Genomic DNA, 15,615 nt, shown 5'->3' on the forward strand with positions numbered 1-15,615 from the left:
TTAACGCCATGCGGGCATGTTGCAGTTCCTAGAAGCCCATCCAATGCGATGGTTAACATTATCATAGATCATCAACTTGTCTTGCATCGAAAAGACTAAAAACAACAACAGATGATCAACGTCACAATTATATTAGAGTTTGTGTATGAAAAAATAATTTCTTTTATCAAGTTTTTTATGTTGCGAATATCTCTTACCTCCAATTACATTCGGATTTTCTACATCTACTTGGCCACAATCTAAAATAGCCAAGCACAAGTTTACCTACAGGGAAAGATGTTTCATATGATTTATTGAAGGTAGATACAATTAGTTTTTATTGAAAATATACCACTTACCCCAACATGTATGAGATAAGCATGGACTGGTAAATTCAGCTTAATGTTTGGTACATTTGTGAAGTTCAAGGTCAGGCTCTTGAAGTAGTTTTTAACATCATCAAAGGATCTAATAGGAATTTTATTGTGTTTCCAACAAATAGGAAAGATTCCCATCGGTTGTGTACGAATCAATGGTGTTCTTTTCAGGGCATCGCTAATCTGAAATGTGAATCAACAATTCATGAGTTCCACGATGACTATTGAAGAAAATCTTGTTTTGTCTTACCCAATCAAGTGTGTCCTGGTAGGGAGGGTGGTTTAAGTAGGATAAGTCGGATCCACTATCAAAAACGAATTGAAGTCCTCTTACTTGAGTTGAACTTCCATTAAACAAGAGCTCCACTGGTCCTGATCCGTAGTCCCTGGAGACCATATAAATAAAAATAGAAATCCAGTTTTGCATAGATGAGAGAGAGATTTTTTGTCAAGATTAGTGATCGATATATCTCACTGTCCATGATTACTTTTGATTGTGATAGGCGTCCAAGAGATCCCTGAAGGAGGAACAAGATCGTCTCCAATGAACAAAAAGCCACCTCCTCTACTACTTAAACAGTGACTAGTCACTTGTTGTGTTAGACCCTGTGAATGTATTTGTGACGAGAAGCCAAGCGGACCCCTACTTAGACCAAAGATTCCAGCCCCATCAAAAGCTCCCGTTTGTTTGTATCCACACCTGCACATTAAACAATTTTAAGTTATCACAAAATCTATTCAAATGAAATGAAAACTTAAAATTGAAATGTAATATATTATACACACCCGAATACCAAAAGTGAACGAATGATAGAGCCATTGAAAAGTCACAGATGAAAATGGTCATTGACTAGATAACCATAAGCTAAACTGCCATCATCATATTCAAAAATATAGTCGCATCGATTAGTTGTGTTTTCACAATTATATTTCTTTCCTTGAACAGCAGCACATAAGGGATCCTGACATTGCACAATGCTATGTTTTGGCGGCTTGTATAGACCTTCCTAGGGCTTTGATCAGCACATAAGTAGTTGTGCTATGTGAGAAAATCATGAGAATGAACAACAATATTAACACTACTATAGTTTATGATTGTTGTTATTTAATCACCTGAGCGTAATTCTCAAAAGGTTCTACACACTTGACCCAAGTGAGGCTACTACCAGTATCAACGTGAAGCTCAAATGGCTTGGCTTGGTCTCCTATATAGATGTCCACGAAGTAGGCCCTGCAAATTGAATTTTCGATCATTCATTAAAATACAAAGAAAATAATATAAGGAATCCAAGGTACTTACCCTTTAGGATAAGCATTCCCGCTCAAAGAAAAGACAATAGAGGAGGTGGCCAGACTGCCTTCAAATATTGTGCATAGCAACACCACAATCATCATCATTGATGGCAGCACAATGATTAGCCTTTTGCCTTCCATCTTGTGTGTGTTTGTTTGTCTGTCTGGCACATACTCTGTGTGAGTTGAGCGATTTGTATATAGACAGTTGGGGCATGCCTGAGAAGTCCAATGAGTTTTGGTTGTTTCTTTGTTGTCCTTGTGCCAATGACCGTAAAATCCTCTTTGGGTGAATCACTGCCAAACTTTGTCTTCTACAATCTAATTTGGAATTGCCGAAAGAACATCGTGCAGACCATTATATAATTATATATGGTTCTTTTTTCCTGTCCACGACAACTCTTACCATTCGTGAACATCGTGCAGAACACAAAATATGCTTCTTTTTTGCTATCCCTAACTATTTGTTAGAGGTGTAGAAACAGAGGATTGAAATGCTAATATTATAATTCAAGGCATTTTATCAAACGGTTGTACATTAGTGGCATCATCTAAAACCCGAGATAAGCCACATAAAAATCTAGCATCATCACGAGAGATAGAACTAGTAAATAAATCACTAAAATACAAATGAAATCATCTCAATTTAATCGCATCCAATTTCCAACTAGCACCATTAGAATCTTGTAATGCATATATCTAATTAGTTTGTCTCCTCTATCAAACACATTGATGAAAGTATTTAGTATATCACCATCCTTCAACCAATGTTGTTTAGCACGCTGTTGCCATAATATTGTTCTGATTCTAGCTCATGTCCAAGCTGAATTCGCAAGTCTGTAATAAGGGACTAGTTCACCGAATTCTTCATGCTCAATTAAGACTCCAATTCACATTCCAAATCTAGGCAATTAACATACCTTTTTCCGAGTTCTCCTAACCAACCACCGCTAAAGACTTCTTTGACAATTTTGAAGGTTGGTAACGAGATACTTAAAATATGAAGCATCTCGTGTACAAGAGAACCAAGTATCACGAACAATAGCATATAATTTTGATCCAATCCCCAATAATTAACTTATTAAAAATTCCTGAATTTTTGATGAACATGTCCAACATTCCTACCTCAAGTGATAACAATGATCATATGTAATTGTAGGAAAAGATAGGATAACATAATTCTTCACCTATGGAATCCTAGCCTTGTAACCCATCGCATGGTCAAGCCTCTCCTTAATAAATGCACTAGGTTCAGTCCTCCGATTACTCCAAGTATATTTCACACCATGATAACCTAAGTCCCTTAAAGAAGTATTAGAAAATACCTTGTTAATATCATCAATAAGATGAATGTCACAAGGACTCCCACCAACTGTCTCCGAGAAGGAACTAATCAAGTTAAAATAACCAACACATAGCCAAGGTGTGGACATTGGAGGAGCAAAATAGAGAAGAAGATCCCAAGCAGTTTGTCATTGGAAAGCTATAGAGGGCCCATAAAGGCGGTGATAAACCACTCTTACCTCGTACAAACATCAGCAGACTTCATATGAACATGATTTTTAGAATAGTGTTGGATCTCCAAATTAATTTGTGACTACCGTAAAATCATTAGACCTCCATCCTCCTATGGGAAGACACCCCAAGACCATTATCAAACCTTAATTTAATCTTAATAGAGTTAATATTGTTGCGATGCATCTTTATTTTCATAAGAAAACGAATAATGGACGCTTTACGTTTCACTCTCCGGTGAAGTTTCCGAATTGTCTAGGGGTTCTCAAGCCCCGATAATTTCAAACTAATATACTTATTGTCCCTGACAGGGCTAATGAACAGCCATTGCCACAACAACACTAGGGGAAACACCATCTAAAGTATATTATTTGTTACACTTGGGAGATACCACACATGGCTCGATTACATAAGACTCTGAGCCACGTTTGCCAGCCACATCTGAATACATAAACACATTAGAAATAAGAGATTAAAAAGAAGCCTGACGTGTCCTATACTTCCAACCCTTAGATGTAGGAGGAGACCTAAGCATCAAAGGTGTAGACTTAATGTCCTTAGGCAAGGACTGACCAGGTGCACCAATTGGTTGGCCGACAGAGTTGGCTCCCTCTTTTGACAAACAATTATTGTTATTAATTGTAACTACTAGATAGTGACCGAATGCAACCTCCTTCTCCAAAGATGTAGGCTTACATGGCAAATTGTCAACCATTTCAGGACCCACCGTTTCACCATTGATCGGAAGAGGATTTGATTAGGGAGAAGGAACGATAGAGGCAACTGATGTACATATATTTGATCACACTTTGTGCATATTTTTATATAATTCTTGATAATAATTGATGGAATTGAGTTAATATTATGTGAATTTATTGTGTTTTTATTGCACGTAAGTGTTTTGAGGGCTCAATCCATCCTTGTAGGTGGATCCTTTAGGCTTTTACATAGTCGTTGCCACCAGAAGATCACTACTTAACCAATCCATCCTTGTAGACAGATTGATATGCCAATTGTTCAACTGCTGCCTCCAAGAGACATATACATGATGGATCTCTCGGCAAGGAGAGATCTATCGGCCCCCGACGCTGATGAATGTAGCATTTGACTAGTTTTAGGATTCTTAATTTCTTAATCTTAGTATATAAAGGGGGTTACAAAATTTAGGTTTACACAAGTTTTTCTCTGGCTTTTTGGGCATCAAACCTCCTTCTCTCCAAGCTCTCTCAAGGATTTAAAGACTTAAGGTTTCTACCCAACAACAATTCCATCAATTCAAGGGTTTTTCTTCATCTCTCTACCATGTTTTCTCTTTCTAGACTTGTTTTTGTTTCTTGGATGATGGGTTGTAACTAAATCTTTTTGCGGCTTGATGTAGCCTAGCATGAATATTGCAAGTATTTCAATTTAATTAGTGCATGATTTTTGATTCAATGATTCTTGTCTTTAATTTCTATGTTTATAGTATTTTGTTTGTTTAATTGATTGGCCAGCAATTGAATGCTCAATTAGACTAATCCAGTTAGGACTAAGGAACGAACAAAATTCACTTGTCTTAGTGGAATTGAAATTAAGGAAATCAATTGTCGACTACCGTGAACAAGGTTTAGGGGATTGGTTGGTTGTTATAGTTCTTTAGGTCTTAATGAGTTATTAATTTTGGGTTAACACTGCGAAAGGACATGATTAATTCATTATTGATAATATTTGTTGGCATTATGAACAAACGAACCAAGATATTTAAGAAAGAATCAAACCTCGAATTGGAACTATAATTGTGTGCTAGTTAATTGAATGCTTATGATAGGATTGATTGGTGAAGTCATTGCCCTAATATTCTTCTCATATTGAAAACACAAAAATCATAATTTTATTTCTTTGCTACTTTAGATTAATTCCATCATTCAAATCTCCATTCTTTCACCAACGCTTATATCAATTGTTAGCTTAGGTACAAAAATTGAATTAGATTAGTCTCTGTGGGATCGACCTAGTACTTGCATACACTGTGTAATTCGTAGACTCTTGTGCACTTGCGAAAAATATTACATTAGCAGTCGACGTCCGTTTTTGATGGGGCATCAATCTAGACTGATTAGGCTGTTCAGCACGCAACCACAAGCCATATTGATCCATCTTCCCAACTTTATGGAGATGTCTATCAACAAGATAGGAACATCCAGCAACACCATGGAAGATTCGTCCGCATTAGAAACACATACGAGGCAAATTTCATATTTAAATCCTATAGTAATATCTCTTCCACCAAAATGGATTTGCTTTCCTCGCAGTAGAGGCTACGTTAGAGATACCCAAACCCGAATATGCAAGTATAGCGCCCAATCGAAATCATCAAACAATGTATCCAGAACCTCCACACGACCAATAGAGCCACTGATAAGTTTTTGAAAATCTGAATTCATAGCCAGTAAAGGGAGATTGTAGAGCTATACCCAAAAAAGTTCCTCATAACATTTTATTTTGTGCAATGGAACAATTCCATCAAAATCCCGCAACGCAAAAAGACATCGATCAAACAGCTAAGGCCTACCCATCGGCCATCAGCACCCGTTCTTTATCATTTTTCGAAGCAAATGTAATGGCAAACACATTATCTCCAAGATCCAGAAAGGATGAGGGAGAAGACACCTTCTTTATATCTATGAAATTTTTACATATTGTCTCCTTTGTAATTGCACGATCCATGAAGAGTTTTCCAAGAAGAATAAATTTCACCCTTTGTTGAAGAACATTCACTTGATTATCATCACAAATCAACACAGATTCCTCCTGCTCCGTGAGTACAAAGTTCTTCTAATGACTAACAATTTCATCCATGACTTAATACAAACTACACACCTTTGTGAGAATGATACAGAGAGAGACTAACCTTTCTCCTCTAGTTTACCAATGAGAGAAAAACCAAAGAGAAAACTTCGATAATCGAAATTGTTTATGATACATGCATGTATGAAAATGTGTAAACAAATAAAACTTACTAATTTTATATTCATCTTGATTAATATGATACATTAATTTTTATGATACATGAATTTGGTCAATGAATTTGATTTTATATTTGTGATACATGAATATATAAGAATCAAATATTTATTTTTTAAAATAACGAATGACACTTGTCAAATATGTAGAGAGTGTTCATGCTTATGTGACCTCATAGAAAACTCACATTGCACACTCTATGCCTCCATGTTTGGTTATAGTATTGAGGTATTGATATTAGGGTCCATTTCGTTTGTTTTATGTTTTCTCTATTTTCCATATTTCTATTTTTTAAGCAAATTTTTTCCCTTTTGATTTTCAAGTGGTTTATTGTTCTTTATATTTTTTTTCCAAATGAACAATCAAACGTATTTTCAGGATTGTTTTCCATCTTTCAAAATATAGTAAAAAAACAATCATACAAAATGAACCTTATTTTTTGGTGACTAAATACGGTGGTCTTGTCAAATTCAACATAAAAAAAATATATTTACATAATCCAACAAACTTTGATAAGCATTATGAGGACAACATGTTGTTCTATTTTCCCTACTACAATAGTCATTATCTTTGACGGTGGGATTCTTTTATCTTCTTAGAGAAATCTGATTAGAGTCTACCAAATTACACATTGTTGTCTTTGTCACCTTTTATTTTATTCATGCTTTTTACCTTTTTGTTAACTACATTAGCTAAATTAGTCTAACATTTGAGAGTTATTAGGGATGTACACTCATGATATATATATATATATCTCACCGATTTTTAAAAAAAGTGCAAAGATTGTGATATTTATATTTTTATACTGACTTTTCTTTTCATTTATTGACCAATGCAACTGTCTTTTTGCTTTCTTTGTTTTTTTAATGGGTCTTGATAACAAGTAACTCTGTCTGTGTCTGTAACCGGTCCCAAGCTTAGATAAAGGAGGAGGGTTGGAGTAAGTCAACAATCATCTTAAAATTTATCAAACATACGATTTTTATTAAGGAGATTTGTAGAAAAATATAGACAAAAGGAAAAATACCTTCATTTAGTATTTATAAATTTGGAGAAAACATATAATAGGGTGCTTAGGGAAGTAATGCGGTGGATTTTAGAGAATGGAGGAGTCTCGATTAGCTATATTACTATGATAAAAATACATATGAAGGAGTTATAGCTAGTATTAGGACTGTTGGAGGAGTTATAGGGGAGTTTCTCATCACAATAGGATTACACCAGGGGTTGGCACTAAGCCCATTTTTATTTGTTATCATGATGGATGAACTCACATGACATATCCATGATGAGGTACCTTGGTGCATATTGTTTGCAGATGATATAGGTCTAATGGAAGAGATGATATCGGGAATTAACCCAAAACTTGAAATATGGAGACAAACATTAGAGTTTCAAAGATTTAAACTAAGAAGAAATAAAACAAAATATATGAAATGTAAGTTTAGTAAGAGTAGACAACAGAACAACAAACAATTGAATTAGATGGAAGAAAAGTAACAAAAAGTAAGGTTTTTAAATATCTTGAATTGATTTTCCTAGAAGACGGAGACATAAGTTATGATGTAGTTAATAGGATTAAAAATGGGTGGGGTAAGTGGAAGAGTGCATCTGGAGTTTTATGCGACCTAACTAAAGGAAAAATTCTATAGGTCAACTATACGACTTGCAATGATGTATGGTTTCGAGTGTTGGGCAATTAAGAGATGACATCCAAAAAATACATGTATTACAAATGTGTAGGTGCCAAAAATGGTATGGCCCCACCTGGTCACGTAACGACAAGACAAGCTGGACTGTCTAGGTCCACAGGTTAATTATCACAGTTAGGCCCAAACCTAAAAGCCTATCTTTGGGTCCATATACAATCTTTACATCATTGCTAAGTAATATAAACAGTATTCCGACACGAAAACTGTCATATTCTTTGACACTTATCTACAGGATCTTTATAGCTTTATAGACTGGTCACTTTATTATGATCCTTCCTTTGCATGATGGAACTAGGTGTCAAGACTTCCGCAGGTATTGGCGACCGGGTACAGTCGCCAGAACATATTAATGGCGGCAGCACATATGAGCGCCATTACTCGGACTACCTCACTCATAAAGCAGTCCTTATCAGTCTAATCTACAGCCAATATTTATAGGTGTGACTGGCTCACATCCTTAGGTATGACTTTCTTTCATATATGTATCTATTCATTAAATACCGCCTACAATTCTTCCATACTTTTCATCGACGCCTGTCTTAATCATGACACATTGTTACTTTATCGCTTACCCCGACACAACCGGGATAGTAGACTTTTTATACACCTCTTTCATACAAGTTGGTCCAATGGTATAACCGGAATGTACACACAATTCCCGAGGTCAATCCTTGTTCTCTATAAATACCCCCCTCTTTTCGTATGCGGGGGATCGAGCATTTTCTGAACAAACTAGAAAAAACAAAAAACACTTCCTACCAACTCTACAGAATACTCATTCAGACAAAACACCTAAGACTATAGCTGGTCTTCCATCTCTGACAAGTACTAACTTGATCGTCGGAGCCTCCACGACCGGCACCCCCCAAGCCGGTTAAGGAGCTTTCACGGTTTGCCTTGTTGTGAAACTTGCAGGATCCAAAGCTGCAAACGGACCCCACAGGAAGAAAATTTAACCTTTCAACGATTGTAGAAATCTACTCCTACAATTTGGCGCGCCAGGTAGGGGGCACTTTTGCAAGTATTTGGCCAAAAAGATTTCACGACAGCTTCTCATTATGGTTGATACCAGTGAAGTCACTAACAACCAGCTGTTGGAACTCATGCAAGCCATGAGAGAAGGCATGTCAAAGAACAAACAGCAGACGGATGCGCGGTTAGAATCAATGTTAATCGATAACGCAGCACTCCGTGAAGAGGTTTCGCAGCTGAGAAGCCAAAGCACTTCCCAAGGCCATGATCCTACTTCAGTCCGAATTCCACCTTTTCCTCGCCTTGAACAAACACCACCCCCTAGAGACCATTTGCCTTATCCTTTAAGTGCCCAGTTTGTCCCCAGGAGCACCCTCGGGGGATATGATACCTCTACTTCGTGGGGTAAGGATCCTGCGACAGAAGAAATTCAGCAAAATGTCAATAGGGATGCCCCTATAGATTTGACCGGTTCTCCAAGAGGTAGGCTCCCACAGCCACCGCGTTTTCCTGCTGCACCTTTCGCAGGACCCACTATCGCTTCGGTCGCCCAGGCGGCGATGGCCAAGCAGATTCTCGAACTATGGGGAGATATAGATAAATTGACTAAAGCACCTTCTACTTTGGCCAAAATTAATGCCAATTGCTATACGGGGTCACCGTTTGTGGACAATATATACCAAACGGATCTGCCGCATAGGTTCAGCGTCCCAAGCATGAAGTTATATAATGGGACTGATGACCCTGAGGATCACGTGGCTCACTACAAATTAAAGATGGGTGCTATCGCCATACCATACGGCATGCACGAGACGTGCATGTGCAAAGGTTTCGGATCGACTCTTACCGGTCCGGCTCCGCGTTGGTACATCAACTTACCCAACGATAGTATTGCTTCTTTCGAGAAGCTAATCGAGACATTCATGGTGCAATTCTCGAGTAGTCGGAAGATTCATAAGTGCTCTGATGATTTATACGGACTGCCCCAACGAGTGGGAGAATCCCTCCGTGACTTCCTGTCAAGATTCAATACGGAGAAAGTATCCATACCCTATTGTGACCCAGGAACAACTATTCAAGCGCTCCGGAGTTGTTTACTCCCAGATGGGGAATTTTATGAAGAACTCACAAAATGTGATGTTAGGAGCTACGAAGAAGCTCTAATGAAAGCTATCGTATTTGTTCGGTGGGAGGAGGATGCGAGGAGAAAGCCAGTCAATCCTCCTAAGGAAGAGAAGCGAGAGGGCAAACGTCCTAGGAAGGATCAATCCACCTTTTGGCGAGCCTAGCAGTAACTGGCGCTCCCGCAAGTCTGGAGCATCAGATTATGCAAAAAACTATCCAGAGTACCCTCTTAAGATACACCAAGTCGAGGCTGTACAAGTCTTGAAGAAGATGGGCAGCGAGGTGAAGTGGTCGTCTAAGAAAGAGACTGAAGGATGGAAAGACCCCAAGAAGTGGTGTGACTTTCATCAGGACATTGGCCACACTACTCCTGATTGCAGAGGCCTTAGATACGAAGTGGATTACCTGTTGAAAAGAGGTCACCTCATAGAGTTGCTCTCTGAGCGCGGTAGAGCAATCTGGGAAAAGAGGAAAGTCGATGACCCAGAAGCATTGCCACCGCCGCCACCAGTTACTCAAACCTACTGTGTGATTTCTGGGGGATCAGAGATCAGTGGATTGTCCCACACCTCTGCCAAGAAGCACGAGAAAACTCACATTGCACACTCTATGCCTCCATGTTTGGTTATAGTATTGAGGTATTGATATTAGGGTCCATTTCGTTTGTTTTATGTTTTCTCTATTTTCCATATTTCTATTTTTTAAGCAAATTTTTTCCCTTTTGATTTTCAAGTGGTTTATTGTTCTTTATATTTTTTTCCAAATGAACAATCAAACGTATTTTCAGGATTGTTTTCCATATTTCAAAATATAGTAAAAAAACAATCATACAAAATGAACCTTATTTTTTGGTGACTAAATACGGTGGTCTTGTCAAATTCAACATAAAAAAAATATATTTACATAATACAACAAACTTTGATAAGCATTATGAGGACAACATGTTGTTCTATTTTCCCTACTACAATAGTCATTATCTTTGACGGTGGGATTCTTTTATCTTCTTAGAGAAATCTGATTAGAGTCTACCAAATTACTCATTGTTGTCTTTGTCACCTTTTATTTTATTCATGCTTTTTACCTTTTTGTTAACTACATTAGCTAAATTAGTCTAACACTTGAGAGTTATTAGGGATGTACACTCATGATATATATATATATATCTCACCGATTTTTAAAAAAAGTGCAAAGATTGTGATATTTATATTTTTATACTGACTTTTCTTTTCATTTATTGACCAATGCAACTGTCTTTTTGCTTTCCTTGTTTTTTTAATGGGTCTTGATAACAAGTAACTCTGTCTATGTCTGTAACCGGTCCCACGCTTAGATAAAGGAGGAGGGTTGGAGTAAGTCAACGATCATCTTAAAATTTATCAAACATACGATTTTTATTAAGGAGATTTGTAGAAAAATATAGACAAAAGGAAAAATACCTTCATTTAGTATTTATAAATTTGGAGAAAACATATAATAGGGTGCTCAGGGAAGTAATGCGGTGGATTTTAGAGAATGGAGGAGTCTCGATTAGCTATATTACTATGATAAAAATACATATGAAGGAGTTATAGCTAGTATTAGGACTGTTGGAGGAGTTATAGGGGAGTTTCTCATCACAAATAGGATTACACCAGGGGTTGGCACTAAGCCCATTTTTATTTGTTATCATGATGGATGAACTCACACGACATATCCATGATGAGGTACCTTGGTGCATATTGTTTGCAGATGATATAGGTCTAATGGAAGAGATGATATCGGGAATTAACCCAAAACTTGAAATATGGAGACAAGCATTAGAGTTTCAAAGATTTAAACTAAGTAGAAATAAAACAAAATATATGAAATGTAAGTTTAGTAAGAGTAGACAAGAGAACAACAAACAATTGAATTAGATGGAAGAAAAGTAACAAAAAGTAAGGTTTTTAAATATCTTGAATTGATTTTCCTAGAAGACGGAGACATAAGTTATGATGTAGCTAATAGGATTAAAAATGGGTGGGGTAAGTGGAAGAGTGCATCTGGAGTTTTATGCGACCTAACTAAAGGAAAAATTCTATAGGTCAACCATACGACTTGCAATGATGTATGGTTTCGAGTGTTGGGCAATTAAGAGATGACATCCAAAAAATACATGTATTACAAATGTGAATGCTTCGTAAGATGTGTGGTCATACTAGAAAAGATATGGTAAGAATGATATTATTATATCTAAGATAGGAGTAGCATCTATTGAATATAAGTTCCGAGAAAATTGTTTTAAGATGGTATGTGTAGGTGCCAAAAATGGTATGGCCCCACCTGGTCACGTAACGACAAGACAAGCTGGACTGTCTAGGTCCACAGGTTAATTATCACAGTTAGGCCCAAACCTAAAAGCCTATCTTTGGGTCCATATACAATCTTTACATCATTGCTAAGTAATATAAACAGTATTCCGACACCAAAACTGTCATATTCTTTGACACTTATCTACAGGATCTTTATTGCTTTATAGACTGGTCACTTTATTATGATCCTTCCTTTGCATGATGGAACTAGGTGTCAAGACTTCCGCAGGTATTGGCGACCGGGTACAGTCGCCAGAACATATTAATGGCGGCAGCACATATGAGCGCCATTACTCGGACTACCTCACTCATAAAGCAGTCCTTATCAGTCTAATCTACAGCCAATATTTATAGGTGTGACTGGCTCACATCCTTAGGTATGACTTTCTTTCATATACGTATCTATTCATTAAATACCGCCTACAATTCTTCCATACTTTTCATCGACGCCTGTCTTAATCATGACACATTGTTACTTTATCGCTTACCCTGACACAACCGGGATAGTAGACTTTTTATACACCTATTTCATACAAGTTAGTCCAATGGTATAACCGGAATGTACACACAATTCCCGAGGTCGTTCCTTGTTCTCTATAAATACCCCCCTCTTTTCGTATGCGGGGGATCGAGCATTTTCTGAACAAACTAGACAAAACAAAAAACACTTCCTACCAACTCTACAGAATACTCATTTAGACAAAACACCTAAGACTATAGCTGGTCTTCCATCTCTGACAAGTACTAACTTGATCGTCGGAGCCTCCACGACCGGCACCCCCCAAGCCGGTTAAGGAGCTTTCACGGTTTGCCTTGTTGTGAAACTTGCAGGATCCAAAGCTGCAAACGGACCCCACAGGAAGAAAATTTAACCTTTCAACGATTGTAGAAATCTGCTCCTACAATTTGACGAGCCAGGTAGGGGGCACATTTGCAAGTATTTGGCCGAAAAGATTTCACGACAACTTTTCATTATGGCTGATACCAGTGAAGTCACTAACAACCAGCTGTTGGAACTCATGCAAGCCATGAGAGAAGGCATGTCAAAGAACAAACAGCACACGGATGCGCGGTTAGAATCAATGTCAATCGATAACGCAGCACTTCGTGAAGAGGTTTCGCAGTTGAGAAGCCAAAGCACTTCCCAAGGCCATGATCCTACTTCAGTCCGAATTCCACCTTTTCCTCGCCTTGAACAAACACCACCCCCTAGAGACCCTTTGCCTTATCCTTTAAGTGCCCAGTTTGTCCCCGGGAGCACCCTCGGGGGATATGATACCTCTACTTCGCGGGGTAAGGATCCTGCGACAGAAGAAATTCAGCAAAATGTCAATAGGGATGCCCCTGTAGATTTGACCGGTTCTCCAAGAGGTAGGCTCCCACAGCCACCGCTTTTTCCTGCTGCACCTTTCGTAGGACCCACTATCGCTTCGGTCGCCCAGGCGGCGATGGCCAAGTAGATTCTCGAACTGTGGGGAGATATAGATAAATTGACTAAAGCACCTCCTGTTTCGGCCAAAATTAATGCCAATTGCTATACGGGGTCACCGTTTGTGGACAATATATGCCAAACGGATCTGCCGCACAGGTTCAGCGTCCCAAGCATGAAGTTATATAATGGGACTGATGACCCTGAGGATCACGTGGCTCACTACAAATTAAAGATGGGTGCTATTGCCATACCGTACGGCATGCACGAGAGATGCATGTGCAAAGGTTTCGGATCGAATCTTACAGGTTCGGCTCTGCGTTGGTACATCAACTTACCCAACGACAGTATTGCTTCTTTCGAGAAGCTAATCGAGACATTCATGGTGCAATTCTCGAGTAGTCGGAAGATTCATAAGTGCTCTGATGATTTATACCGACTGCCCCAACGAGTGGGAGAATCCCTCCGTGACTTCCTGTCAAGATTCAATATGGAGAAAGTATCCATACCCTATTGTGACCCAGGAACAACTATTCAAGCGCTCCGGAGTTGTTTACTCCCAGATGGGGAGTTTTATGAAGAACTCACAAAATGTGATGTTAGGAGCTACGAAGAAGCTCTAATGAAAGGTACCGTATCTGTTCGGTGGGAGGAGGATGCGAGGAGAAAGCCAGTCAATCCTCCTAAGGAAGAGAAGCGAGAGGGCAAACGTCCTAGGAAGGATCAATCCACCTTTGGCGAGCCTAGCAGTAACTAGCGCTCCCGCAAGTCTGGAGCATCAGATTATGCAAAAAACTGTCCAGAGTACCCTCTTAAGATACACCAAGTCGAGGCTGTACAAGTCTTGAAGAAGATGGGCAGCGAGGTGAAGTGGCCGTCTAAGAAAGAGACTGAAGGATGGAAAGACCCCAAGAAGTGGTGTGACTTTCATCAGGACATTGGCCACACTACTCCTGATTGCAGAGGCCTTAGATACGAAGTGGATTACCTGTTGAAAAGAGGTCACCTCAGAGAGTTGCTCTCTGAGCGCGGTAGAGCAATCTGGGAAAAGAGGAAAGTCGATGACCCAGAAGCATTGCCACCGCCGCCACCAGTTACTCAAACCTACTGTGTGATTTCTGGGGGATCAGAGATCAGTGGATTGTCCCACACCTCTGCCAAGAAGCACGAGAAGGAAGCAGCAAACCCAGCTACTAGAATGGCACAATCCCTGGGAATTTTCACTAACCAGGTGATGGTCTTCACGGACGATGAAGCTACCCAACTATTACACCCGCACCATTGATCGGACCTCTATTTTGAGGTCCTAATATCATCTAATTAGGAGGTTCTAGTGCTTATAGTAATGCATTTGTGTTTAAATAAAGTAATTTTACCCTTATACATGTTTTCCGTTGGTTTTGCAGGAAATCGGGCTTAAATGACTGAATTGGGCACCTTTGGAGCTGAAAGAAGAAGCTGGGATTCAGCAAGTGTCCGGACACCTGTCCGGACAGTGGGTGTCCGGACACCTAAAGTTCCGTCCGGACGCTTTCTTCACAAATTGAGACAGAAGCTTCAAAGTTGATGGACGCATGAAGTTTCCGGACACCTGTCCGGACACCCGTCCGGACACCAGTCCGGACACCACCGCGGAACTACAATTTTTCTGCACAACATTTCAAGGGCATTTGGGGTAAATCATGTATGTAGCCAATGGGGAACGTTTGTATAAGGGTATATAGGTAATTTCCATTGTAAAAAGAGGAGAAAACCCTAAGATTGGGTCTTCCTTCACATAATTCATCTCACACAACATCTAGCCTCCATAGTTTTTCTCTCTTTCTCTCTCTAGGGTTTTACTTAGTTCTTGTGATCTTGATTGTAAACATTGGTTTTTA

General features: G+C 38.9%; 2 protein-coding genes across 2 annotated transcripts; one reads left to right on the forward strand and one right to left on the reverse strand.

Annotated features, from left to right (window-relative positions):
- LOC119979833 (aspartic proteinase Asp1-like) lies at window positions 1–2,697 on the reverse strand. Its single transcript, XM_038822460.1, has 9 exons — window positions 2,570–2,697; window positions 1,470–1,587; window positions 1,309–1,395; window positions 1,151–1,206; window positions 832–1,056; window positions 607–742; window positions 339–539; window positions 198–264; window positions 1–95 (listed from the first exon to the last, which is right to left on the reverse strand). Exons 1-9 carry the CDS (start codon window positions 2,695–2,697, stop codon window positions 1–3), a joined length of 1,113 nt encoding a protein of 370 aa, XP_038678388.1.
- Window positions 2,698–14,588: 11,891 nt separating this feature from the next.
- On the forward strand, window positions 14,589–15,020 carry LOC119979834. The gene has a single exon (XM_038822462.1). It carries the CDS (start codon window positions 14,589–14,591, stop codon window positions 15,018–15,020), a length of 432 nt encoding a protein of 143 aa, XP_038678390.1.
- Window positions 15,021–15,615: the final 595 nt, after the last annotated feature.

This window comes from Tripterygium wilfordii, chromosome 15 (assembly GCF_013401445.1).
Source record: "Tripterygium wilfordii isolate XIE 37 chromosome 15, ASM1340144v1, whole genome shotgun sequence".
NCBI classification, from domain to species: Eukaryota; Viridiplantae; Streptophyta; class Magnoliopsida; order Celastrales; family Celastraceae; genus Tripterygium; species Tripterygium wilfordii.